The following is a 27959-nucleotide window of genomic DNA, read 5'->3' as shown; positions in this document are numbered from 1 at the left end:
TTTTTTTCCACTTAAGGCAATAGATCAACACTAATATTCAATAGCAGTTAAACCTAGTCTTCAACTAATCTCAAAATGAATGTGCATTTTTTTGTACTGTACCTTTAAGTTGTGATGCCAAAAATTCACTCAAGCATTTAAAATAATTAAATTTATTTCATTTTTTAATTCACTTAGACAAAATAATATAGAATCTCAATATAGGCCATTTATCAGTTCTTGGCCTTAATATGAAAGTAATTAATTTGTCTTTTTTTGGAGCTGTGGTCACTGTGACAAAAAAATGACAGCATACAGGTTTGGAACAACAGGAAGGTGAGTAAATAAAGACATAATTTTCATTGTGAAAAGGACTATTACCTTAACTAGTTCTATAGCGTCTCATTCTACAGTTTAAGTTCTTTAGGCATGGGTTCTCCTCTGAGTCCAGCCAGCAGGTTATTGGCAGCAAGAGCAGACATGGAGTTTCGTGTCGTATAGGAAGCACTGGCAATGTGGGGAAGAATGACTGCAAATACAAACATAAACACAGAATAATTTCAGAGAAGGCCTGCATCAAACACTTCAATAAAATACATACATGCATGCTTACCACAGTTTTTGAGTGTGAAAAGAGGATGGTGTGTGGGCAGCGGTTCAGGTGTGGTCACATCCAGGCCGGCTCCAGCAATCAGACCAGTAGACAGGGCTTCATACAGATCCTCCTGATTGACCACTCCCCCTCTTCACAATAACAACAATCAGAGTCATGCAGTCAAGGGCCTTGTTGACAGTATGTTGCTGAGAGCCATGGGTGTTGTTTTGAAGTGAATGCTTAAAATTTCTATAAACATGAATTTTGATACTTATTGTTTTAGGTTAGTATTCCAAAAGTGAAAGTGATGTATGTCTACATACAGATGCACAATGTATGTCCTGCACATTTGCTCAATTTAAAGTCCGCATGACACGGAAGTTGCGATAGTGTTGTCTTCTCTATTGTATAGTAGGCCATTCAACTGCTCACTTTTTAGCGCTATTCTGAAAATATAACAATAAAATGTAATTCAATAATAATACATACTAATGATAGTATATAAATAATATGAAAATAACACTGGAAAGGATTAGTGATTGGAAGTTCGGGTCATTTTACTGACTCTTTTGTTCGATCTTGTCCATCAAAATGAACGAATCTTTATTCGAGTCATTTCGTTCATTTAAGTGGCTTTAAATATTATACTTTTAACAGCCAAATTCCCCGAACACATCCACCTACGCAATCTTGATAATATTCTGAATAACGAAATCATTATAATGCATTAAAAAATAATTTACAGGGACCATAAATAATTACTCTTTCGTGAGTCTTTCGTGAACATCCAAGTCTTAAAGGGTAACTAAACACTAAAACAACTTTTTTAAGTTAATGATCTGTAAGAATGGAGCTTCATAAATGCTGTTCATTGATTCCAGTAAATTTTTTGACATTTTGGTTTAAAGTGTTTTAATTCTACAATACAGTATATGGTGTAAAAACGTCTGAGTGCTGCCCTCTTCAGGTTGAACGGTGGCTACTGCAGTTGAATTTTCCTATTGGATGTTTGCGGTGGTTCTTGACGCAACGGTTGTTGGTGACGTAGGCAGGTTCAATACAAAGAGATGCGTCTCAGGTGCACGCCCCCCTCCGCTGGGCTCTGCCCACTTTTCCAGCATTTTATAAATATTGCCAGTGGGTCGAGTCAGGCTCTGACCAGGGGTTTAGTTATCCTTTAATGAACGGATCGTTCATCAATGACCCATCACTAGAAAGGATGCATTAGGATTACCTGCTTGTGTTGATGAAGATGGCGTTTTTCTTCATCTTGGAGAAGAGATTCCAATTGCAAATTCCATGAGTCTCTGGAGTCAGAGCACAGCATATGGCTAGGAAATCAGACTCCTTGGCCAGCTCATCTAAAGAGACTGATCACACACACACAGTTCATTTGTTTGCTACCTAGTAACCCAAACTCTCATGAAGGTTCTGTGAAGGTTCGGAGATCTTCCCACCATATTCTGCCTCTATCATATTTGCGAGCTCAGGTCTCGGCTCCACATCTGTGTAGATGAACTTCTTCACCTTAAACGGCTTCAGACGCTCGGCGATAGCCACACCTACACACATATACACACCACACAACCTCAATTTAACCAACACCCTCAACTAATAAGTGAAAATTGTATATAGTCATCAGGCCACCCTATTCCTTACCAATCCTCCCAAGTCCCAATATGCCGACTGTGCTGTTTGCTAGCTCATGACCGCACAGCCATAAAGTTCTCCAAGTTCCCCAGCCGCCCCTAAACACAAGTATGAATCAGTATGGATCAGAGCATGATTGATAAGCAAATGTGTGAGTGCTGTTAGTTTTAGTACGTTTTAGCCTCATGTGTGGCCTCGATGAGTCTTCTGGATGTAGCGAGTAACAGGGCAACAGTCAGTTCAGCCACAGCGTCAGTCAGTACCTCAGGAGTATATCCCACACGGATTCCCCTGGAAACACACAAGCTCACGTAAACAATGCACACTTCAAGAAATTCATCTCTAAATTTGACCTGCACAACTGACCTTTTCTTGAGTTCATCCAGAGAAAGATGATCAAACCCCACTGACATGGTGCTGAGGACTTTTAGATTTGGGCCTGCATTATTGAGACACACACGTCACTGAATTCGTCTGCTTTTGTTTCAACCTAATGATCATGCATTGGAAGCTAACCTGCAGCGTCCAATAGCTGTGCGTCAATCTTCTCTGTGAGTACACACAGTATTCCGTCGCAACCTTTGACCTTTTTCAGCAGCTCCACTCGAGGCACAGGGTCATCAGAGTCCCACATCTCAAACTGCACCCTATATTGTGTGGGTAGAGTTTAGAGAAGGTTATGATCAGTGAGAAAGTAAGAAGAGAGCAGTTCAATGATTTGCATATTTGGCTCGATTAAATCTCCATAAATTGACCAAAACAGGTAATATCATTGTAGCTGCCCACAAATTCTCAAATCAAAGTTAAACAGACTGAAATTACAGATTGTCAAAAGACACTTTTTTTGTTTTCTTGACTCTTGATATTTGTTTTCTTATCTTCTTGTTTTAAAATCTGTGAGACCCAGATGACTAATGTTTGGAATGAGAATGCTCAGTCGGTTGGTCAAAAGTTTTTTATTAACTTTTTCTCCCTCGGTTATCTTCAACTGAGCAGAGGTTCCAGTTGGCACATGTTGAACAAGCCTTTGGTTTGGAAAATATGTACCTTATTACTGCTTTAGTAGGCTAAACTTGGCTGTGTCCATGTTACATAGGCCTACTATACATGCAGTATAATGAATGAAATTATTAGGGTACATTTTTTTATTCAAGAGGATCACTAGTTTTTTAGTAATTCCGAATACGTTAATGAATAGTAGGTTTTGGGTGTGAAAAGCACCTTGATGTTGGGGCCAAAGATCCTCTCAAAAAGTTGAGATTTCATGGGCAAAAAGGTCCATTTTCGATTTTTAATAGTTTAGCGAGATAAGAAACGCAGCTCACACAAAAGTCACTATCAAAAGAAGTAGATTTCTGTTGGACCAACTTAAATCGGGCAAGCGCTTGTTAAGGGAACTCGATTTCAACCACGAAAAACAATGTTGAAGTGTGACCCGCACCTTTATTTTTTGATATAGCTATTGGAAACACGTTACAATAAGGTCTAATTTGATAACATTTGTCAATACATTAAGTAACATATCTAGCAATGAGCAATATTTACATAGCCTACCATATATTAACCTCTGTGAATGTTAATTAAAAGTTCGAATAGGCCCACTTTTGATCTAAATTGAAATGTATTAGTAAATGTTGAATTTAACATTAACTAAGATTAATACATGCTGTATAAGTAGGCTATACTTTAGGCTTATTGTTAGCTTATGTCCACTAATGTAGTTTCCTAAACGAAAGTGTTGTGTTAGGCTACCCATTTTAATAAGTCCATTTTTTACGTTGTTTTGCTCAATCAATAGGCTATTTAAAATATTGTATTAGGCTATTTATCAAATTTGGGGCCAGTTTTTACGCAAATAATAACAGTGGAGTTAAAAACAGATTGTGGTGGATGACTGCTTCAACCTACTGTCCGGATTTGCGGAGAATGTCCAATCCTTCCGGCGGCACCTTGCGCGTCACATAAACTTTGGGTAACATGGACATCGCGCGATGAAATCCGGTGACGGTACACGGGGCGATCTTCTGCAGTCTCCCGAGCGCTGTTCTACTGCACCACATTACGAACAATGGCAATCAATGCAGAGATCTTTGGTAAAGGATGACAAAAGCTGGAAGCGGCAGCAAGTGCAGTGTGTGACAAGCTGTGAACAGTTTAGGGGGAGGGAACCAATGGGTCATCACAACATGAGCCGGGGAGCCAATATGTAAGATATGTTTTTTGTTTGTTTATTTGTTTTACATTCCAAAGTACCATAACTAATCACTAGCACATTGAATGTGTCTCAATTTCTGGTATCAACTGTAGGCTATTGATTTTGTTTCAGTCAATCATTAATCAGGGTCTCAAATAATAGGCAAATGTTGGCCCATGAAGAATGTTGAAAAACACTTTAAACAACTATATAAAGAAATAGAAACACTTTATTTGAACTTGGAAAAGAAATTTATCGAAAGACATTAACTTCACATTAATGCACATCAATCAAAAATGACAAAAGAGAAAGAAAACAAACAAATTTAGGACTGTGGTGTGTTTTAGGAATGTGTGTTTCTGTATGTGTTAAAACCATACGAGTTTAAATATTATTTGTTGGGGTAGCAGTTCAAGGCTACTCCACTTCGATGAAATGTGAGTTCAAATGTGTGTGTGTGTGTGTGTGTGTGTGTGTGTGTGTGTGTGTGTGTGTAAGTGTGTGTGTGTGTGTGTGTGTGTGTGTGTGTGTCTGTGTGTGTCTGTCTGTGTGTGTCTGTGTGTGTGAGAGAGTGAATGTTTGGTTCAGGTTTGATAGGTCAGCACAAACAACTTTTTTTTGTCTCGTTCTGAAACAATGGATCCTGAGTATAAATGAATTCACATCAAACATGCCAACTATTAAACAGCAAATAGGCCTATTGTCCTGTTTCACAAAATCCTCTCTGACCAACTAGATATTTAAAGAGGTTTATTGCAAAATGTATAATATATATATATATATATATATATGTGTGTGAAAAATAAACACACTTTAAAAGGCAACCATGTCATGGCGAATCAAAAGCTGAGATAAACAGGCCTATTATATACAAAAAGTCTTTATTCACTTATCTTTTTTTTTCTTACTATCTATAGTCCTTAAATTAATGTGTATTATTGTTGTTTCTGTGCACTGAAAGCATATTTTGTATCCTATACAAATTCTTTTTATGGGTGTATCTGGTGTTTATACTTGTCAATAAATGATTCAGAGTAACCCATTCTTTCTACTAGGTGGCGGTAGATAGTCTCCCCTCACGAAACCCCAGCGCGCACGCGCAGTAGAAGAAGTGTGCTGCTCCCGTTCCTAGCGCACATTGACAGGTAGCTAATACACAGCTTTCTTTCTATGCTACAGACCTTACTTTAAACCACTACTCACTGAAATCAAGCAATCACAGCCGTAAAGGCGCATTTGGCTGAGTCGTGCCTGCAGATTTGATTGATTTGTTTATAGTTAAACGGATAAGCTAATTTTGTGAACAGCTTAGTTAGCCGATGTGCTAATGATACATATATATGAGTAAGCAATAATAAACTAATGATTTTATTACATGTTTAACGATCTACAATTAAAATATGAGATATTTTGTGATGATGTGATTTTATATTGTTTTCAGATCTTAATTTAGAGCCTGTCGTCTTTCTATGGAGGATATTATACTTGTTATATCTGTAATTTCGTGTGCCAGTGCTCAAACAGTTTGCTTTTTAGAAAGTCATAATGTGTTGATTATTTCATAAGTATATGTAAGTTATGTGAAGCATGACGATGCATAAAACCGAACTGGCACTGCAGGCAGAATTAATTGTCAAGTCATTCAGGGCTTAAATGCTCAGGAAAACCGAGACATATCAGGGGATTTTAAAATGGTGTCATCTAACGGCTGGAAAAATTATGTAAATGAGTACAGTTTTAAAAGGCATTGTTTTTGTTCTGAGTATATTTTTTTCTAAAATGTTTCATTAAGCCACAGAGATTTGCCCATGAATCGTTCTTTTGAGTCGGTTCTTTTGAATGAATCAGTCGAACCGTTTTACAGATTGGTTTGACAGTTCTCCTGAGGTGCTCGTGAGCAGGTCATGTTGATGTAGGGCTACTGTAGATAATATCTGTCAAAAGCGTCTGAAAAGTAACATGCGTGACATACCCGGATCTTTGACTAAAGGAAGTTTGCAGCTGTAAACACTGCAGCTTGTCAGCGCTGAATAGATTCTCTTTATCTCTCCTACAGAATCTTACAGAGGAACACCTGGACACCCCCTCTCCCCTTCCCACTATGGCTGACTCCATGGATATAGATGATTCTCTGTACAGGTACACTGTAAATACTGAAGCTGAAACACTCTGGCCCTGTTTACACCTGGTATCAAATGGGTCTGAATTATTTTGTGTATTTGGTTTAATGCAATGTGTTTACGTGGTTTTAGGTTAAAAAAAGTCATTATTTTACACACAATATACATTATTGTTGCTCCTCTATCCCCTGCCTTTCTGAAATGCCTCGTTTTTTACAAAGCTCATTGTTCTGAAAAGCGTGGTGTGCTTTGATTAGCCCAAAAAAAAAAACTTAAGCGTGTGACGGAAATGTCACGCCCCTTACCATATGTGGAACATCAGCTGCCAAATCAATAATGACAGGTGATAATGTCGGCACTACCTTATCAATTTGAGCCTGAATTTGAACCGGAAAATGCAGATGACCAAGCTGATCGAACCACTTTGCCAGAACAACTGGACCAGATCGTATCAGATTGGTAAGGTTTTATTTCATTTGGGACCCCTTTAAAATGCGTTTTGGTCGATCGGATCACAAGTGGAAGACGTTAAATACAGGTGTAATTGGGGTCTAAAACATTTTGAGCTTGTCCACTTTCGACCACTTCCAGAGGTAGTCGAAAATGCATTCGACCGGATTGCTTTCGTAGTGTAAACGCTCATGTGGTTGAATGTGTTTGAACAGCCACAAAAGACCACCTACTCTACGCCTACTGACCTAATGTGTAAAAATTATGGGAAACGGTCTAGCCAGACGGGATTTAAAGTTTGTCGACTGAACAAACAAGTTTGGTTTGAAGACAAAAAAAAGTACCAAGTTCTCTCACCATTCATGATTTGAAGTGATTTCTAACACGCACTCTCTGTGTTTTGCTTGGTCTTGCAGCTATCAGAGCAGAAACGAAAGCCAATGCTCTCCGTATATTTTTCAGTGGTCTCTAGGTGCTTTCATATGTAAATTGTGCGAGGTTATTTCATACATTAGAAACATCTGAAAAGCCCCATACATTTACGCTCATAAACCCTCCACTTCCAGAAAGCAGGACAGAAGTGGTTGAAAGTAAACAAAAGAGACCGATTAAAACACCAGGTGTAAATGGGATTGTGTCTCCCACATCTAATTGAGATCCTATTGGAAAAAAGCATCTTAATACCAGGTGTAAACCGGACCACTGAGACATGCTTTGCTTTCTGTCATGTATAGAGTCTGATTAGTTAAAGTGCCCCTGTTATGGTTCTTTGAAAATTACCTTTCATGCAGTGTGTAATGTAGCTGTACGTGAATGTAAACAGTCTGCAAAGTTGTAAAGCTGAAAGTGCATCTTAAATAAAGTTAGTTTATCTAAAAAAAAAAGTTGACACTGAACCGCTCAAACGAGTCGTTTAGAGTTTGAATCTATTTCTGGAAGTTCACACGTCACAACTTATTACATTTGCATAATGCCCGCCTACGTTCTGCGTGGACAGGATATCTTGCTCGTTCGTGTGGATATCATGTGACCAAGACTCTATGCTCTCCGCTGTGAAAATAAATTGGGTTTATTTTCCCTTCCAAAGGATGAGGCTGTGAAGAATCAGTGGTTAAAATTCATCGGGGGGATCGCGATGCCGGCTCAACATCGTGATGTTTGTCAGCCATCGCAATGGACAATGGCATTGTCTTATCGGCCCAACCCTAACTTCTGCTAATCAGATGTGGGCCACTATTACCTAAAACTGTCTATGCACTTTCTGTAAAGCTGCTTTGAGACAATGTGTATTGTGAAAAGCGCTATACAAATAAATTTGAATTGAATTGAATTGAATATTAATGCAGATCGTCTGTCGTTCTTACTACTTTGAGTAAAGATAAAGGATGGAGCAATATGTGTTTTACCAACGTTTATGTTACATCAGCCATTCACGTTAGAGGTCGGCTAATGTATGCTCTAGCCTGTTATTGATACAGTTTCAACATGTTCACCGCAATAAATTAGAAAAATACACATCGGTTTGTTGATGGTCCTACACTGGTTAATGCTGATCAGCTGATGGTGAGGAATTAAAGTTGCAACATCTTATAATGTACCTCAAACTGAGTAGTGCATCACTGAGAACATCCTGCTTAAGGCCCCGTTCACACCGCCAGCGACACGATTCCATTCATTTCAATGGAGCGCTGGCGACTTCCAGCGACACGAGAGAAAGTAACTGTTGGCGACAGAAAGTTGGCGTGTCAAGCGATGTGAGATGCGCGACAAAAGTTCAGAAATTTAAACTTTATGCAAATGAGAAGAGATTTTCGTGAGCGACAACCAAAAGGATAGAATACTTTCAGTGGAGCTCACGTCACCGCCTCGAGGGCGATTTCACTGTTTTGTATGATTTGGCTGTAACCACATACATGAATATAATAAAATGATGCATGGAAAAGAAACTGACGAAAGTCTCAGTGAGTTTAATTCATACATTTATAGTTCGAGTGTTGTAATTTTATGATGCAATTTTAGCACTGCTGCAGTTCATTTTTTCAGTTTCCCCAGCATTATGTTGACTATTAGGGACAAGAATATTTATTATTTGTCAAATTCGAATGATGTTTTAGTAATTTATGACAGTATGAGTGAGTTTAATTTGTTGATTGATCGATCGTTAATCTAGTAAATGATTTAATCCACTGAACACTGCTGTGGTAATATAAAAACACTTTCCCAACAGCATACTGTTACTTTTAATTCTTTTGAGCCTAATTCCTAGTCAAATTAAAATTATATAGTTGTATATATCACTTTTGATGGTATTTTGTATAGATATGGCCAGACGTGCAGTCTACCAATAATATTAGAGGTACAGCACTACGACTGCCCACAAGCGACTCGCAGTACAGAGACTAGCGACATACAGCGACAAAGTCGCTGGCGGTCTGCAGGGCTCGAATTTCGGTGCGGGTATTGCGCATCATTTTAATCATTCCCGCAGGTCTTGCGTTTATAATGCGGGAAATTCCCGCAAACATTCATTCAATCTAGCATGTAGGCCTATGAGTAAATTTAACCTAACAGATTATAATGATCAAATCAGTCATTTTAAAACTTTCTGCGAGACGCAATTTCACAAACAGCGTGAGTGATTCTGCCAATGCCGCCTCTTCTCTGTCTCTGAAAATAGGTTACACAAGGCAAGCCAATCGCGCTGCAGCTGCAGGCGGTGATTCTAGACTAGCGTTTCAGGAGTCGGGACGTTTGATGGAAATGTCACTTGCACAATGGTGCCATTGCATCGTCACTACTGTTTATAATTTGTGCGTCTTTTTAAGTCTTACCTATTTAAACATTCAAGTGATTTTAACCCCGCATAACAAACAGCTCGTGAGTAACAAAACTTGAGTTATTTTTCTTGAATTATAGCGCTTTAACGGTCAAAAGCACACAACATTGTCTAAATTCCAGTCTTGGGGAGTATCCTCTCAAACACAATCGGTTATGTCTTAAAAAAATAATACAAAAAGAAAATGCATGTGACACTATAATGAAAACAGTATGGGCCGTTCACGTTACGTCTTTTGCGCGTTCATCCTTTGCTGAAACGTCTTCGTCTTCATGGAGAACGTGGCTCATGATTGCTTAGCAACAGGGAGCCCTTTTTAAAAGAGAAAGTGGCGCGGACTGCGCTTTACACGCAACATGTGAACGTGGATCCGTTCACTAGCTCTTAAACTGAGAGTAGCCTAAATGGGTCTGTCATTATTGTATATAAAACAACAAAAGATAGCATTGTAAGGAATCAGGATTAATAGCCTATGTATTCAAATTATACAGGACTAAAAGACTATTCCGTGTTATTTTACATTTGATTACTTTTTTCCATTTCTTGCATTTCTGAATTCTAGTGTTAGACCTAAACTTTTCTCTTTATTTCATGTATTTATTTGTGCTACTTTTTTCAATTTAATTCAAAGATTGAAATCAAGCTTCCTTTTGTTGTGTAAACTAAAAAAAATGACCCCATTGTAAAAACACAAATACATTGAGTGAGCAAACATTTAGCTAAACGCATTTTTTAAAAATTGTCTTAAAAAAAAACTCCCCCCTCAAATTAAAAAATCCCCCCCATAAGAATTTACCCCCTATTTTCCAAAACGAAATTCTGGCCCTGGGTCTGAACGGGACTTAAGACGTCCTTGCGATGGAGGTTCAGGTTGAATGATAAATGTTCTTCCAATGTTTCATCATCGGATTCGTGCTCGGATTGATATGGTAAAATCGACGTCATTGTTCGTTACTGTCTTTAGTTTACTGTGTACAATCGATGAGCTGTAGGAAGCCTCCGGATGGAGCTGAAGTTTAGTTATGGCAATGGGCGTTTTTGTTTTTCGATGCGCGCTGAACGCGGTAGACCAGTCACAACAGACTGAGCTGTCTGGCCAATCAGAGCAGATTAGCTCTCGGAAAGGAGCGATTTAGAGAGATTGATTCATCCATGGAGTCTTTGAAAATCATGGAAAAATGTGGTTGATGTGGAGTGTTTATTATGAGAAAAAGAAACAGTTTTTTGACCTTTGATGCATGTAAACCTGTATTAGGAGACCTCCAAAGCCAAATTAGGAGACTTTAAATTAGCATAATAGGGGTACTTTAAGAATCAGATTCAATCCAACTTTGCTGCTCTTAATTGTGCGTGCGTGTGTGTTTGTGTGTGTGTGTGTGTGTGTGTGTGCGCGCAGTCGGCAGCGGTATGTGCTGGGGGACAGTGCTATGCAGCAGATGGCTCAATCCTCTGTGCTTGTCAGTGGAATGGGAGCTCTTGGAGTGGAAATAGGTGAGTGGTATATATATATATATATAATTATTATTATTATTTTTTATTTTTTATTTCAGTATTTATTATAAATGATTTATCCAACCATGCAAATATATTTTTTATTTGTTTAAATGCATGTGCTCTGGTAATTTTTTTTATCAAAATAACTTCCACTATCAATGAGTTCTCTTCTCTGATGACGTGTTTACTCGCAAACCACAACAATCCAATAAATTCTCCTTGGACAAAGGAGTCCCGCCCTAAATTTTTTTTCTTGATTGAGAAGCTTTCACTCGGATATACGTCACAAAATGGAAGAAACGATTATCACAGCTTCCGTTTCTTGCCGACTTTAAAATCTTTTAAAGATTTTTTTTTCTTTTAAAGAAATTGTTAATGGCTATACTTGGTACAAGGGTGTTAAAATGATCTAATTTCTAGTATATCATGATCTGAGATGTCAAGGATTCATGTATGTGTATTTTTTTAGTTTTTCCTCCAATAAGGTCATTGCTTCATTATCCTATGAGTTTCATACCATGTACCCCATCTACAGTTTAACCATTTTTTTGTGTTTAGTGTAATTCACACCACTTAATTTCTAATCAAAAATCTCTCATCTTGTGCAGCAAAAAACATTGTTCTGGCAGGAGTGAAGGTAAGATGCATGTCTAGATGTAATTTTCTTCTTGGTTTTTCTATATACAGAAAAATATATATATATACAGAAAATTATACAGTTTTTTTCTTTGGCATACAAAAAATATCATGGATATATTTTTTTTATTTTCTTTATACACTACTGTTCAAAAATGTTATTTATTAATACTTTGAAAGAAGTCTCTTATGCTTACAAAGGCTGAATTTTTTTAATATAAATACAGTAAAAACATTAATGGTAAATATTAATACAATATAAAATAACTGTTTGCTATTGTAATGTATTTTAAAATGTTATTTATTCCTTATTTTTAGCAGTCATTATCACTCCAGTATTCAGTGTCAAATGATCCTTCAGAAATCATTCTAATATGCTGATTTGGTTCTCAGGAACAATTTATTATGATTATCAATGTTGAAAATGGTTGGTTAATATCTGCTTAATATTTCAGTGAAAACATTGATATATTTTTTTCAGGATTTTTTGATGAATCGTGAATTTACCTATTATGAGTTCAGTCTTCAGCTGGCTGGCCGGAGCCGCCACTGGCATGTCACGTGACCTGTCAGTGGCTGGCTGGCAGTCTGATTTTGGCAAGTTTCACAATGAGAAACCATTTATTTTTGGCTGTTTTTGTGCTTTGTGTTCCTCCCTCTCTAGCTCATTTAATATAAGTATCTGTTGATATGATTATGTTCTTTTGTATGATTGATGTTTTGGGGCCGGTTATCCCAATTAAAGCAGTCAAATGGCTGTGATCACGACTGGTTGCTTACTGACGCTCGCTGGAAGCTCAATCCAGCCACTCGCGGTTGAACTGCGAGTATAACGCGTTGTCTGTCACTCTCGACTGGTTGCTTACTGACGTTACTGTTGCCTGCCTCTCATTCTAAGGAAATTAATCTAATTTGTATGGATACCGCTAGTTGTGACGATTTTAATCGTTGTGTAAAAAGTTGTGTGATAATGTATATTAAATTAGATAATGTAGATGCAGAGTAGCCTATTAAAACGTGAATTAATCACAATGACATGAATCTTTGTCATTGCTTTGAGCATTTTCTGCAACAACAGGACAATATATACTACAGCAATGCTTTTTAATAATTCAATAAAAGAAAGACAAATTAAACCGTAAAATCAAAGAGTTATACTCGCAGTTCAACCGCGGCTGGCTGGATTAAGCGTCCAGCGAGCGTCAGTAATCAAACCTGTCGTGATCACGGCCATTTGACTGCTTTAATTGGGATAACCGGTCCCAAAACATCAATCATACAAAATAACTTAATCATATCAACAGATGCATATTAAATGAGCTAGAGAGGGAGGAACACGAAGCACAAAAACTGCCAAAAATAAAATGGTTTCTGAAACTTGCCAAGGCAGACTGCCAGCCAGCCACTGACAGGTCACGTGACATGCCAGTGGCGGCTCCTGCCAGCCAGCTGAAGATTGAACCCTTACTGTATATTATTGAAATAAAAATATTTTAATATTATTGAAATGAAAATATTAAATTGTTCAAAAGTGACAGTAAAGACATTACTAACATCTATGCTGAATTAGAATAATTTCTTTCTAAAAAAAACTTAAAAGTTAAAACTTAAAAGTTGTTATTGAAGTTATAGTGATTTATATTAATTTTGAACACCTATTATCTATAGTATATTGTGTATTCTCTTTTTACTGTTATAGGCTACTTGGACTATTTGCTGAGCAGTTACTTTTCAGTAGTGTTATGACTGTTTTATGAGGTTTGCACATGTGTGTTTGTAGGCAGTCACCCTTCATGACAGTAAGCAATGTGAAGTTTGGGATCTGGGCACCAACTTCTTCATCAGAGAGGAAGATGTGCAAAGCCAGAAGAAAAGGTAGTGTACTTTTGTTAAAAGCTACTTTTGTTACAATTTAATTTAACAATCCCTTAATTCACAAAACTTAATTCAATCCCTTTTTTTGGATTGTATTTCCAGAAGAAAATAACTAAATTGGGATTTTTTTAAAAATGTATTTATATATATATATTTCCCATGATGTAAAATTTTTCAGAAGATTTTGGTCATATCCACCCTTAATGAAGTTAAGACCCTACCTAAGTGTCTCTGTGGCCTTATCCAACTCTAGGTTGTTAGTTTTCTTTGTTTCTTTTTCAATGAAGCTGCACAGTGACCACAATGATTTTCTCTCTCTCTCAGGGTGGAGGCTGTCCATTCGCGAGTGGCTGAGCTAAACCCATATGTTCAGGTCAGTGTGTCTACTGATGTCCTGGATGAAAGCACTGACCTCAGCTTCCTGAAGAGATACCAGGTCAGTCTCCATGAAAACTCTTAAAGGGTTAGTTCACCCAAAAATGAAAATTATGTCATTAATGACTCACCCTCATGTTGTTCCAAGCCTGTAAGACCTCCGTTCATCTTCAGAACACAGTTTAAGATATTTTAGATTCAGTCCGAGAGTTTCTGTCCCTCCACTGAAAATCTATGTACGGTATACTGTCCTTGTCCAGAAAGGCAATAAAGACATCATCAAAGTAGTCCATGTGACCTCAGTGGGTTAGTTAGAATTTTTAGAAGCATTGAAAATACATTTTGTTCCAAAAATAACAAAAACGACCACTTTATTCAGCATTGTATTCTCACACGCTGTAAACAAAACAATCTTTGCAAACATGTCTAAGGATTTCGACACAGGTGAAGACTGGTATATTTTTTTAACCAGACATATTTATTTGAACCCGAATACACGGACGCACCAGATAACACGTCAGCAGCGTCTTACGTCAGCAGGGTCACTGGCCTCGTGAACGCGGATAGACAACAGAACCGGAAGAGAATACAATGCTGAATAAAGTCATCGTTTTTGTTATTTTTGGAACAAAATGTATTTTCAATGCTTCAAAAAATTCTAACTAACCCCCTGAGGTCACGTGGACTACTTTGATGATGTCTTTATTGCCTTTCTGGACAAGGACAGTATACCGTACATAGATTTTCAATGGAGGGACAGAAAACTCTCGGACTAAATCTAAAATATCTTAAACTGTGTTCCGAAGATGAACGGAGGTCTTATGGGCTTGGAACGACATGAGGGTGAGTCATTAATGACATAATTTTCATTTTTGGGTGAACTAACCCTTTAAGTTCAAAGTGCAACAATAGTTTTACATTTATCATTATTCCAATTAGATTATTCTGTATGTTCATATCATACTTAATGTTTCTATTCTTGTATTTATTTCTTTAGTGTGTAGTACTAACAGAAACAAAGCTGAGCTTACAGAAACGAATCAACCATTTCTGCCACTCTCTGCAGCCTCCGATTAAGGTACAGATATTCCCAGACATATTTGCACATAGCTATAACTCTCTGTTTGGATGCTGTAAAAATTTGTTTTTTGGTGCAGTTCATTGGCTGTGATATTTTTGGGATCTGCTCACGAGTGTTCTGTGATTTTGGGGAGACGTTTGAGGTGTCTGACCCTACTGGAGAAGAACCAAAAGAAGTCTTCATCCAAAACATCAGCCAGGTAATGAAAGCACCTCACTGTCTCACCTTCACATTACTTTTGGAATGTTATACTTTCTTTTGTCACATTTAGGGTGTGTTCACACTTGGCATGTTGGGTTCGATTAAAATGATACAATCATATGTAGTCTGCGCACATACAACGAGCGCATTTGTTTCAATCTAACCAAACCTGCCAAGTGTGAACAGATGCTTAGCCTGAATGCTGAACTTAATATGAAACGCTCAATTCTGTGATATGGGTCGCTTTTTAACTTCCTGCTTCAATCACAGGGGAGCCCTGGTGTTGTGACGTGTATGGACAGCCGAACACACGGCCTCCAGACAGGGCAGAGTGTGTGTTTTAAAGAGATCAATGGCATGAGTGAACTCAATAATTCCACACACCAAGTTACAGGTATGAACACAAACTCTACCTTCATCATGCGCAATGATGTACTCTGCTAACGTACTTAACGCTCTTGTCTATGTGTGTGTATTTAGTTCTGTCTCCTTACAGTTTTGCAATTGGAGATACATCATCATTCCAGCCATATGCCCATGGAGGAATCTTCCGCCTGGTCAAGATTCCCAAAACCTTCAGCTTTGTATGTTAACACCAACTTCAGTTGGTCTGTTTAATAGTGGTAAAGTATAATGAGTAACTCTTTTCTTTATTTATGGTCTGTTTAGGAGACAATGGAGCAGCAGTTATCTGATCCTCGGCTCCTCACTGCAGACTTCAGTAAACCCGAGGTCAGAAACACAGGCTCTCTCATTGTTGGAGTCCAGTTATTGTTATTGACATGAGAATCAGTCACTTTTTTTCTTTAAAAATGGTACCCTATCCATTCAGGTCCCTCTGCAGCTCCATACTGTCATGTTAGCTTTGGATGCTTTCCTGGAACAGCATGCTAGACTCCCCAGCATCGGGTAAATAACTGTTTTCCTCTTTCAAGCTGTGCCTAAGAAACCTAGAGAGAATGATAAAGCAAACAGAGCAAGAGGGTTTGGTTTATAGTAGTGATGCACCAAAATTTCAGCAACCGAAATTGTTTTGGAAGGGCCAAAATCATTGACCGAAACAGTCAGCGTCTTTCCGATGATGCGTTTCGACTGTTTCAGCGTCATTTTCGTACACACAATGGGTCTCATTCATGAAACACGAGCAGAACGAATTTCTGTGTAAATCGTGTGTAAAGTGGTTCTGCCGTAAATTTTCGGATTCATTAAAATGTTCGTATTTTCCAAATGTTAGTTGGTGCGAAAGAAATCTACACCTGCTCCTAGCCACGCGTAAATAGTGCTCTTAACATCCGAACGTTTTGCTCATTAATAAGGCTGCATTTTAATTCACCTTAATCGGGTACATATTTACACAGCATTTTGAAAAAATATTATATATAGTAAATACATACGGTTTTTCTTTTTACTTTTATTATGAGAGCCAGTAATAGCATCTGCAAACGGAACACTTTAATCAAATAATTAATTGCTTTCAATAGGGCTGGGCAAACTAATAGCCCCTTAATTGTTACGGAAATTGTTTCCTATAAAATGGCCAAAATCAGGCATAACAAGAACATTTACGATGGCTGATATAGCGCTTCTGCTAGATTTGGCAGATAGAGCGCTGCGCAAAAGGCGTATTTTCGAGATGGTTCTCACTGCGGAACATGAAATCCACGGGGAGGAGTCGGATCCAGATCCAACTCCTCCCACCTTACATACACCTAAACCTAAAACTGACAATTTCTGCATCTGAGAAATTTTTCTTTTTCATTCGTTTTTGAGAAGACATGTTGAAATCGTTCGTTTTGTGTCATAGTATGATGCCCATATATACCGGTAGTTGTCAGTCGGATTTAATGGGCGGGATTTATGGTAATTGCGAATGAGCGTGCACGCGTGTCCCATTTACGACTGTTTGGAGTTCATTAACACACACACATTTCACTATCACATCTGACGTTTACGAAGTATTTGTGAATCAGGAGAAGAGTTTTCGGAAAGGTCTCTTTACGCGCAAATCACTCACATATTTACTCGTATATTTACGAATGTTTCATGAATGAGACCCAACGTGTATTTTATACAGAACCCAATGAAATCTATTTAATTTTTTTCAAAATTCTATTTTTTCCCCCGTTTTAATAGTCAAAAGCAGTATAGTCAATTGAATCCATGAAACCTTTTAATAAATAAAAAATATAAAGTTAAAAAATAAAACAATAATACAAATTTGATAGGGACCTATGAAATGTTTTAATAATAGGGCCCTATGAAATGTTTTAATAATAGGGCCCTATGAAATGTTTTAATAATAGGGCCCTATGAAATGTTTTAATTTTTCTGGAATTCTGTGTTGTCTGTTTTAACTTTTCTGTATTTATGAGTTAAGAATAAAACCCTGAACAGCATACAGTGTTCAACTACCCAAATTGAATTATTCAATTACCAAAACTTTTTTCAGTTTTAGTTTTCTGGCTAAATGGAATCTTAAATTTTGGTTTAGTGTTTCGGTGCATCACTAGTTACTATTTATGCAACATTTTGCTGAATAGACCTGCCCAAAACTGGTAAAAATTGTGGTTCCACATATAATAACTGTACATTAAACATCAAATATTTTCTAATTGGCTGTGTCATTTCTCATTCATTGTGGACTGACAAATTGCTTGTTGCATTTTTAAATTCTCTCTGATTATGATTGACATGGATAATTAAAATTGTGATGTGTTTTTTTTCTGTTCTGTGTGTAGTTGTTTGCAGGATGCTGAGCTGCTCCTGAAGTTCACAGAGGAGATCAGCAAAACACTTAAAAACAAAGTCAGTGTTTCTAAAAACACTCAGTCCCATCCTGTTTTGCACATCTTCACACTACCATCTTTTAATTTAAAATGTGTGTTGTCAGATATGCATAAACCAGGATCTGGTGAGGTGTGTGTCGCGCTGTGCGAGGGGATGTCTCTCTCCTCTAGCGGCAGCGGTGGGTGGTATCGCTAGTCAGGAGGTTTTAAAGGCTCTCACTGGAAAGTTTTCCCCTCTTCAGCAATGGGTAAGTCAAAGGTCAGACGCTCTTTTGTCTTTCAAGTACACTACCATTTAAAAGTGTGTCTGAAAGATTTTGAAGGTTTTTGAAAGAAGTCTCTTATACTCACCAAGACTGCATTTATTTGAACAAAAATACAGAAAAACAATAATGTTGTTAAATATTATTGCAATTAAATTTTTTCTATTTTTATAATATTTTCAATTAATTTCAGTACAATTTAAAATATTAAACCACAAAGTAATTCTAATATGCCGATTTTTGTGCTCACAAAACATTTCTTATTATTATCAATGTTGATGGCAGTTAATGCTTAATATTTTAGTGAAAACCGTGATGCTTTTTTTAAAAGATTCTTTGATGAATAGAAAGTTCAAAAGAACCAAAGTAACAATTTAAATGTCTTTGCTGTCACTTTTGATCAGTTTAATGTATCTTTGCTAAATAAAAGTATTTATTTTTTTATTTAAAAACAATAAAAAATATCTTACTGGCTCCAAACTTTTAAATGGTAGTGTGTGTATGGCATTAATATGAAGGGTATTTATTCTTTCTGATATGTGTGTTTATACAGTTTTATCTCGATGCAGTTGAGGTGGTTCAGCCCCTCCAATCTCTTCCTGCTGATGAATTTGTCCCAAGGTGAGTGTGAAGCAATCTTGTTTTGTTAGTTTGTATGTTTCTACAGCATTTTGAGAATGGTAATATCTCTTAATGTACTTTTGTACTTTCTGACCTACAAACATTTACATTTTAATTCAGAAATTGTATTAAAAGGATTAGTTCAGGATTAAGGTTTTGGAGTTGAAGTACCATGGTTCTCACTTGAAAAACGAGGTAGCCTAATTTTGTGTTACTTCTAGACCTGGAAAAGTCATTTTTAATTAATACTTTTTTTTTTTTACCTCCATGGGCATTTTTTAAAAATTAATATACTTTTTTTTCCTTACTTTTAAATACTTAAAAAAAATAAAATAATAATAATTATCCTTAATTTTTAAACAATAAATCTTAAACAACTGGAAAAATCATGGAGCCTTCAAATATTGTTGTGGACAATGAGGAGTTTGGAGTCAAAAAGGTTAAGGATCACTGTTTTAAATGTTGTTTTTGACGTATGCTTATAGGGGTGATCGGTACGATGCATTGAGGGCGTGTATCGGCGAGTCGCTGTGTTTGAAACTGCACAGTTTTCGAGTCTTTATGGTGGGCTGTGGTGCTATTGGCTGTGAGATGCTGAAGAATTTGGCACTTTTGGGTGTGGGATTGAACAGATGCTCAGGAGAGGTGGGGATATACATCATACAGGACTATTAATTTTTTTCCCTTCTCACTTAAATAAATGGAAAGTTGGTACAATTCCTCAAATGCATTTTTTTAATTCCTAGATTTGCGTTACTGATCCAGATTTGATTGAGAAATCCAACCTCAACCGGCAGTTTCTCTTCAGACCACACCATATACAGGTATCTTAATAATTTGATAGTTTTTTTCGCTCTTTCATTCATGAATTACTTCTCATTCCTTTTTTGCCCATTTTCCTCCCTCTCTGTAGAAGCCAAAGAGCACTACAGCAGCAGCAGCTACATTAGAAATAAACCCAGAGCTCCAAATAGATGCTCATCTGAATAAAGTATATCCTGCAACAGAGGACATTTATAGTGATGCTTTCTTCTCCCGCCTCAACCTGGTGGTCACCGCACTGGACAACGTGGAGGCTCGGAGATATGTGGATAGGTAATCCATGATTGAACAGCAGAATTCATTTTTTTTCAATGTAAAAAGTGTGCTGCTTTGCAAATTCTTTAATGGTTCTTTTGTGAACTCGCAGTCGGAGCGTATCCAATCAGAAAGCTCTGTTAGACTCGGGTACCATGGGTACGAAAGGGCACACTGAGATCATCATCCCAAACCTCACTGAGTCCTACAACAGCCATGTGAGTGTGTATATTATGTGTTTATATAGGCTGTGTGCCAGTCTGTGTATCCATTGTCCCATGTTTGTTTCTCAACTGTGGTTGTGTTTCTTAGAGAGACCCACCGGAGGAGGAGATTCCGTTTTGCACTCTGAAGTCTTTTCCCGCTGTCATTGAGCACACCATACAGTGGGCCAGAGACAAGGTCAGTGACACACACTCTTACAGACATTACCAGGCGTAAATATTAGGTTTTTAAAAAGTGAAAAATGTCATTACCATCACCAATACCAAAATCCACATGAAGGATGATCAGGGACATATTTTTATTCTAGGACATGTGATAAATGTTTTAATATAGACATAGTTAAAATAAGTTTATTTTTAAAGAATCCTTAATTAAAGAATCCCTCATTAACCCTCCTTTGTGAATCTTTTGCACTCTTGATGGCTCACTTCTTAATTTCTATGTGATCTTATTCAACACACATTAAATATAAAAAAAACAGCATAATTTACTTTCATTTATAATGGTTGGTCAGTTTTCACCACAAACAGCTACTTTTATGAAAACTTAGACTTGTTAAATGAAATCCATTTTTTGATTGTTCAGATTGTACATTTAAGGAGGTCACCAAGATTTGAACAACTCAGAGGAAATCATTTCTAATAGTTGGTCAAAAACAACTAAAAAAAAGCTTAGATGCAATCAGTTCGACCGGATCTCCTTAGAACTCCTATCAGTGCTTGGAAATACTGCGAGTGATCTGATATGTGGTCTTGTTTTTGTTGTGTATAGTTTGAGAGCTCTTACTCCCACAAACCCTCCATTTACAACATGTTCTGGCAGAGTCATTCATCACCTCAGGATGTGTTACAGGTGAGGATATATACTACATGCTTACCTAAACAGAATAATTTAGCCTTGTTGTAGTTTAATTTCATTGCTTGTGTGTGCAGAGGATGATGGCTGGGGAGAGTATGGAAGGATCATTTCAGGTCATTAAGTTGTTGAGTCGGAGACCTACTCAATGGAATCACTGTATAGCTCTTGCTCGACTCAAATTCGACAAGTACTTCAAAAGAAAGGTAACTGTCCTGCAGAAGTTAATAGTGTTTATCTTGTACTAATGACCGCTATTATTTTTGGCATGTAAAGGTATTTATAAAACAGTTATAAATGCTTTATATTATAGTAGTATATTTCTCATTGAAATAAAGCGTGTATGTGCAATGTTTGCACGACATAACTCATTTCTACTTTAATATTTCAGGCATTACAACTACTTCACTCATTTCCACTGGACACACGGCTAAAAGACGGCAGTAAGTCTCATGATTTGCTCACTTGTGCAGAGGAGCTGTATTAATAGCCAACAGAGTCACGATAAGTGTTTTTCCTCTTTTTTTCAGGTCTGTTCTGGCAGTCTCCCAAACGGCCACCTTCTCCTATAGAGTTTGATCTCAGTGACCCGCTGTGAGTATCAGAGTAAATATTCTGTTTATAGACTGTTATTCACAGTGAAGGAGAGAAATGAGATAAAAAAAAAATAACAAGATGTAATGTGTGGAAGGTCATGAAAAAATTTCTTTCTCCTACATCAGGCATTTTGGTTTTGTTGTCAGCGCAGCTCGCCTTTTTGCTGGAATTTATAAAATTCCATATTCAGAAGAGGTAATATTTTTTTTTTACATTTCAACATCTCAATGTGGGTCTGTTTTCTTTTTTTCTTTCTTTTACTTTTGTGTTATCTTGAATTAATTTCTTTAATGTTTTGTCTTACGTGCTGTTGAATGATTTATAGAAACTTTCCTATGAGGCTGTTCAAAGTGTTTTAGCTGAAGTGGACGTTCCCGAATACAAACCAGCTGAAAAGGTATGTGTTCTTTCACCAGTTATTTATGTATTTAGTATTCAATCACTATTGAAAATGTATGTCTGTGATGTATCAATTAAACAACCCAATTTTGAGTTGTTTAAAGGTGAACTATTGAGATTTTTTTTCTTACCAAGAAACATTTCCTATTCTTCAAACTGTACACAACGGTCAGTACAGCATTGATATTTAAGGCATTTAAAATGTTCTCGAAGATATATATTTCAAAAAAGTGCTGTTCTTTTGAACTTTCCATTTATGAAAGTTGTTGAAAAATGTATCATGGTTTCCACAAAAATAGCAGTGCAACTGTTTTCAACATTAATAATAATCTGAAATGTTTATTTAGCTCCAAATCAGCACATAGAATGATTTCTTAAGGATCATGTAACATGAAGCTTTGCCATAACAGGTATGTTTTATGCAAATGTGTTGAATTTCAGGAGGTACTTCAAGTAAATATTTTAGGTAAAAGAGGTTTGCCTGAATAAAAAAAGTTTAGAATCGTGTTATTTTTTTATTTTGACCTTAATATTGATTTAAAATCAAATTGCTAGGTCTTTGCTAATTTCTTCCCCTTATAGTTGCAATGGCCTCATAAAATAAGTATCACTTATGGTGAAAAATGCAACAAACAAAGACATCTATTTGATGCATATATTAATAAACAAACAATTAAAAAAATTGCTAGACAGAAATCCAGAAACTGCTATCCTCCCCTTTAAGAAAATAACTATTAAGTGTCTGTATTTGTATCAGCATATAGAGACAGATGAGTCTGTTAAGAAGCCTGATCATTTGAAAATGACAGTGAGCAGTGAAGAGGAGAGAGATGCGATCTCACAGCTACAGGAGGCCATCAGCTCCAGCTTTATAACTCCTGGTTTGTTGATTCTAAACCAAGATACCCAAAATTTCCATAAACTTTTTTTCCCCTCTTATTTTGTATCTTTTCCTTTCTGTTTATGTCTTAGAGAGGCTATGTATGACTCCGCTGTTCTTTGAAAAGGATGATGACTCAAACGGACACATGGATTTCGTAGCGTCAGCATCGGCTCTGCGAGCTCATATGTATGCCATCGAGGCCGCTGACAGACTACAAACCAAACGAATTGCTGGCAAAATCATCCCTGCTATTGCCACATCTACAGCTGCTGTCGCAGGACTGGTGAGAGATAAAAACAAACAACTATTGTTTTCTATGATGATTCCTGTTGTGTTTAGTCTTTTTTTATGATTGTGTTAATATTCATTCTGTGTAGGTGTCAGTTGAGTTGGTAAAAGTTGCTGGTGGTTATGGATTTGAGTTGTTTAAAAACTGTTTCTTCAACCTGGCAATTCCAGTCATGGTGCTCACAGAAACCGCTCCGGTCAAGAGAACCCAGATCAAGTAACAGTAACACTCAGGCACAGATTGGCACTTGTAAAAATGAATAGATATGTGTTTCTTATCTTCGTATAATTTGATCTTTTTGTTTTCACCAGAGATGATATCTCCTTTTCTATCTGGGACCGTTGGACTATCTTCGGTCACGAGGTCTTTACCTTGTCTGATTTCATCAGCGCAGTAAGGGTGAGTACCACTTTTGAGCCTGAAGGTCAATAATGTCAAGGGCACTTTAAAGGGATAGTTCACCAGGAAACTACTTTTTTTTGTCATTATTTACTCACCTGCAAGTTGTTCCAAACCTGTATGAGTTTCTTTCTTCTGTTGAACACAAAAGAAGATATTTTAAGGAATGTTGGTAGCCAGACATTTGATGGCACCCATTGACTTCCACAGTATTTTCTTTTTCTACTATGGAAGTCAATGGAGTCAATCAACTGTTTAGTTACCGACAATCTTTAAAATATCTTCTTTTGTGTTCAACGGAAGAAAGAATCTCATACAGGTTTGGAACAACTTGAGGGCGAGTAAGTAATCCATTTTTTCACAGAGACCAACTGTACCAAATTTTACTTTTTGAAAGTAGATAATACCACCAATTTAATCATGATTGTCACCAATTATGGATTAAACAACTGATTACACTCTGAAATGTAATATGGGAGTGAATATTAAAATATAAAAAATTTTAAAAATATAAAAATCTCCCAGACTGTCACAATATCATTGTCTGCTTACAAATATAGCAGTCTTTTATAAGCATTTTAACCACTTTTTCATAATTCTTAATGTGATAGAAATAATACAGTATATTTAAAAAAATATATATATATTTTCTAAACCTGAACTTCATTGAATCAGCAATGTAACTGCAATTTTTTCACCTAAAATAAAATTTACTCTACTGTTCAAATTTTGGGGTTGATAAGATTTTTTTAATTTATTCAAGAAATTGATACTTTTATTTAGAAAGGATGCATTCAACTGAACAAAAGTGACAGTAAAGGGACTTTTACATTGTTACAAAAAAATCTATTTTTCATCAAAAATGATGAACCATCTCTTCATCAAAAATGATGATCCATGAAAATATGAATCATGGTTTCCACAAAAATATTAAGCAGCACACAGTAAGAAATGTTTCTTGAGTAGCAAATCAGCATGATTTCTGAGGGATCATGTGACACTTAAAGATGAACTGAACTGAAAAAAATCAACGTTAATAACATGTTGTTTATGACAATTAAAAGTAATTTACATTAAAAAATTTAACTAAAATATCAATATAGCTTTTTTTAAGCAGCACAAAAATTGCGTTTGTTACGCTGGCAATCTCGATGACGTCACTGGCATGGTAGGACCTGCGAAGGTATATAGGCAACAGCTGCAGGTCCTATATACATACACGAAAATCAGTAATATTAATGGCATGAGTTACGCATTTGAGCATGTGAGGGACAGGCCAGTAGTATCTGACTACCACCACATGGAGGACGACCAGTTTCAGGCTCCACATACAGTACAGGATCGTTTTGGGGAAGTGACTGGTGCGGGTGTGGGCGCGGGCGCTGCCGGAGCATGGACACTGCACCGGAGTCGATCTGTTGCAGAGAGGGCAACCTGGAACATTTATTGATTGTTGAAAATGCATCTCCATGCACCGTTCATTTCAGATGCTGTGCGATGAGAGAGACGTGTTGAGGGTGGCTATGCTATCTCTAAGAGATGTCCGAGCTGAGACGCTGGAGCGTCTACCCCTATAAGTAGCTAGTATGTAACAGTGTATTTTACGAATTGGCGACTGGGCTGACTAGGCTAACTTATATCCCTTTCTAAGGCTGCTTAGGTTAACAGCGTACCGGCAGTTCACTCTTTGGGCGAGAGGGCATTTGGGAAGGATGAATAAGATTCCGTTCCCATCCTGTGCAGTGAACTAACGTTAACGTTACATCTTTTCCCCTCAGCCGAATATCAAGGATTCTAGTATGCGTTGGACTTGTAGCTAAATAAAACATTTGATATCAGACGCTTCATGTACTCATTGACGTTTTCAACACATCTGTCTCTCGTACCTAGGATTAAACACTAGAAATCACGACTAGAATAATTTTGTTGACAAGGCAGGGGGTAGAGAGAAGCTAGCTCTGCTAGTGTTGGTTAGTAACGGAGTAGCCTACCCACTGATCTATATAGCCTACCATGCCAGTGACGTAGTCGAATGTTGAAATCCAACATGGCGGCGCCCGTGTAACAACAACAGCATTTTCAACGTACCATTTTATCCCTTTTAACAAATTCTGCCATTTTAATAATTGTACCAATGAGAATAAATAAAATGCATCTGTTATATCACATTTTTTCAAATTTCAGTTCAGTTCATCTTTGCTGAAAATTCAGCATCAATCACAGGAATAAATAAAAAAATGTTAAAATAGAAAACTGTTTTTTAAAATTGTAGTATGTTAATACAGAACTGTTTTGATCAAATAAATGCAGCCTTGGTGAATCTAAAATATACATGAACATGATTATTTATTTTTTTACAATAGTCTCCTAAAATTGCATTTAAGATATGTAATTAATTTGTTAAGAATTAATTAATTATTGCTTAGTACATAGTAACAAACAGGTTTTATGCTTCATTTCAGGAGAAGTACGGAATTGAGCCCACTATGGTTGTTCACGGAGTGAAGATGCTGTATGTGCCGGTTATGCCGGGCCATAACAAAAGACTCAAACTGACGTAAGACCCAACTGTAAAATAGCCTATTTTACTTTTGATTAAAAAAATAATCTTAGCCTGTAAAATCTTACGTGTTTCAGCTAATGTAATTTCTGTGCGATGACTATCATCAAATGCAATTCGAAAAATGATGCACAATGCTTTGTGGTTTTCTTTTGCATTACCATAACAATATCTCTATTTGTCTTGTCCTTGCAGAATGCATAAACTGATAAAACCTTCAGCAGGCAGGAAGTATGTTGACCTTACCGTATCATTTGCCCCTGAGGTGGATGGTGACGAAGATCTGCCCGGTCCCCCAGTGCGCTATTACTTCAGTCGAGAAACTGAGAGTGGCGAGACCGCCTAACACATACACACACTCTCACACACCCTCCTCCCTCTTGCTCTGTGGACCACAAGTGGAGTAGCACTTGATCTGACTCAATGTACATAGTGACTTTTTGTTTTCTACTGATTTATTATTTTATTGCACAGCATTGTCTGTGCAGATGCCTTAAGATAATTATATTGTGCTTCAAAGTGACAATAATAATGGTTATTATTATATGAATGCTCTGAAGAGTAAAACAAAAAAGAAAATGTTTACACAACTTCCCCAGGGCTTATTATTCTATGTTAGTCTCTTAAACTAGAAGAGGACTCTGTAAAAAATCAATAGAGGGCTTGTAAAAGAAGAACATTCATCATGAATCAGCTGTAATTTATTTGCACATGTTTTAGGAGGATATTGGGGTTTAAGAAGTTGGTCGGTCACTGTAAGCAACATAAACACCAAAGATTTCACCTCTGGTTTAAAATGTTTATCATTGGCATTCAGCGATGCTTCACAACTGGTTTCCCCTGAATGTGGCTGTCAGGTTCTTCATGATCTTAGCTTTTTGCAAAAACAGATTGAGGTAAAGATAATTGCTTCTGATGTTACACCTACAATGCAAAATGCATTCTGTAGTTCCACTAGAGGGTGCTATAGTTGATAGTATCCTTGTACCCATTTGCTACAATCAACCGCTTCTACTTGAGCGACAAGGCTTAAAGGATGAGACTCTACGTAATCGACACTGATATAGACATCATCCTGTATGTGAAGGTATATTCGTATCACTTTAAGTCCAACCTGCATGTTGACATCTAAAACAGGCTTTTCACAAGTTCCTCGCTGCATTTACAGTCTTGTTGATGTCATTGACTCCTAAAGTGAATCTTAAAGAGTCCTTTAGGCAGTTGGCTGTTGCTTAGCGCACATGTGATTGGCAGTAGTGATCAGAAATCACACACTTGCATAGACACACCTGACCCAACATTCCACTTTGAGCTTACAGTGGATATGTTCGAATGCACAAAGAACAGGAAAAACATGGACAATGTTTCTAGTTTGATCCCTTTAAATTAAACCTTCAGTTGCACAGAATTCCCTGCCATGATGTCCAGCATTTCCAATTTATAAGAAAATGATATCTAAAGGAGCTAAACCAGTGATTGGTAAATATGATGTCATTGTGACTACAGTATTCAACAGAAA

General features: G+C 37.0%; 2 protein-coding genes across 3 annotated transcripts; one reads left to right on the top strand and one right to left on the bottom strand.

The window, feature by feature from the left end:
• Positions 1 to 285: 285 nt before the first annotated feature.
• Positions 286 to 4401, bottom strand: grhprb (glyoxylate reductase/hydroxypyruvate reductase b). The gene is made up of 9 exons (XM_077204382.1): positions 4133 to 4401; positions 2741 to 2871; positions 2591 to 2663; positions 2399 to 2515; positions 2234 to 2322; positions 2032 to 2136; positions 1809 to 1944; positions 593 to 723; positions 286 to 508 (listed from the first exon to the last, which is right to left on the bottom strand). Exons 1-9 carry the CDS (start codon positions 4282 to 4284, stop codon positions 387 to 389), a joined length of 1056 nt encoding a protein of 351 aa, XP_077060497.1. The 5' UTR covers positions 4285 to 4401; the 3' UTR covers positions 286 to 386.
• uba6 (ubiquitin like modifier activating enzyme 6) lies at positions 4388 to 27959 on the top strand. Of its 2 annotated transcripts, XM_077204361.1 has the most exons (33): positions 4388 to 4430; positions 5474 to 5563; positions 6475 to 6557; positions 11221 to 11315; positions 11927 to 11955; positions 13735 to 13829; positions 14154 to 14265; positions 15202 to 15282; positions 15362 to 15484; positions 15757 to 15880; positions 15967 to 16070; positions 16156 to 16218; positions 16319 to 16395; positions 18225 to 18291; positions 18377 to 18520; positions 19089 to 19156; positions 19642 to 19801; positions 19903 to 19980; positions 20070 to 20251; positions 20346 to 20451; positions 20546 to 20635; positions 21230 to 21310; positions 21391 to 21519; positions 21705 to 21756; positions 21844 to 21907; positions 22036 to 22105; positions 22236 to 22307; positions 23067 to 23190; positions 23282 to 23475; positions 23570 to 23697; positions 23793 to 23880; positions 26343 to 26437; positions 26636 to 27959. In XM_077204361.1, exons 3-33 carry the CDS (start codon positions 6520 to 6522, stop codon positions 26784 to 26786), a joined length of 3084 nt encoding a protein of 1027 aa, XP_077060476.1. In that variant the 5' UTR covers positions 4388 to 4430; positions 5474 to 5563; positions 6475 to 6519; the 3' UTR covers positions 26787 to 27959. The 2 variants fall into 2 exon arrangements, with proteins under 2 accessions (XP_077060476.1, XP_077060483.1); XM_077204368.1 differs by lacking the exon at positions 4388 to 4430 and having other exon boundaries at positions 5554 to 5762.

This window comes from Siphateles boraxobius, unplaced genomic scaffold (assembly GCF_051911475.1).
Source record: "Siphateles boraxobius isolate OS27281-9 unplaced genomic scaffold, OSU_SipBor_1 119, whole genome shotgun sequence".
NCBI lineage: Eukaryota > Metazoa > Chordata > Actinopteri > Cypriniformes > Leuciscidae > Siphateles > Siphateles boraxobius.
Note: the sequence above shows the minus strand (reverse complement) of the source record. Positions and strands in the feature narration are given on the sequence as shown.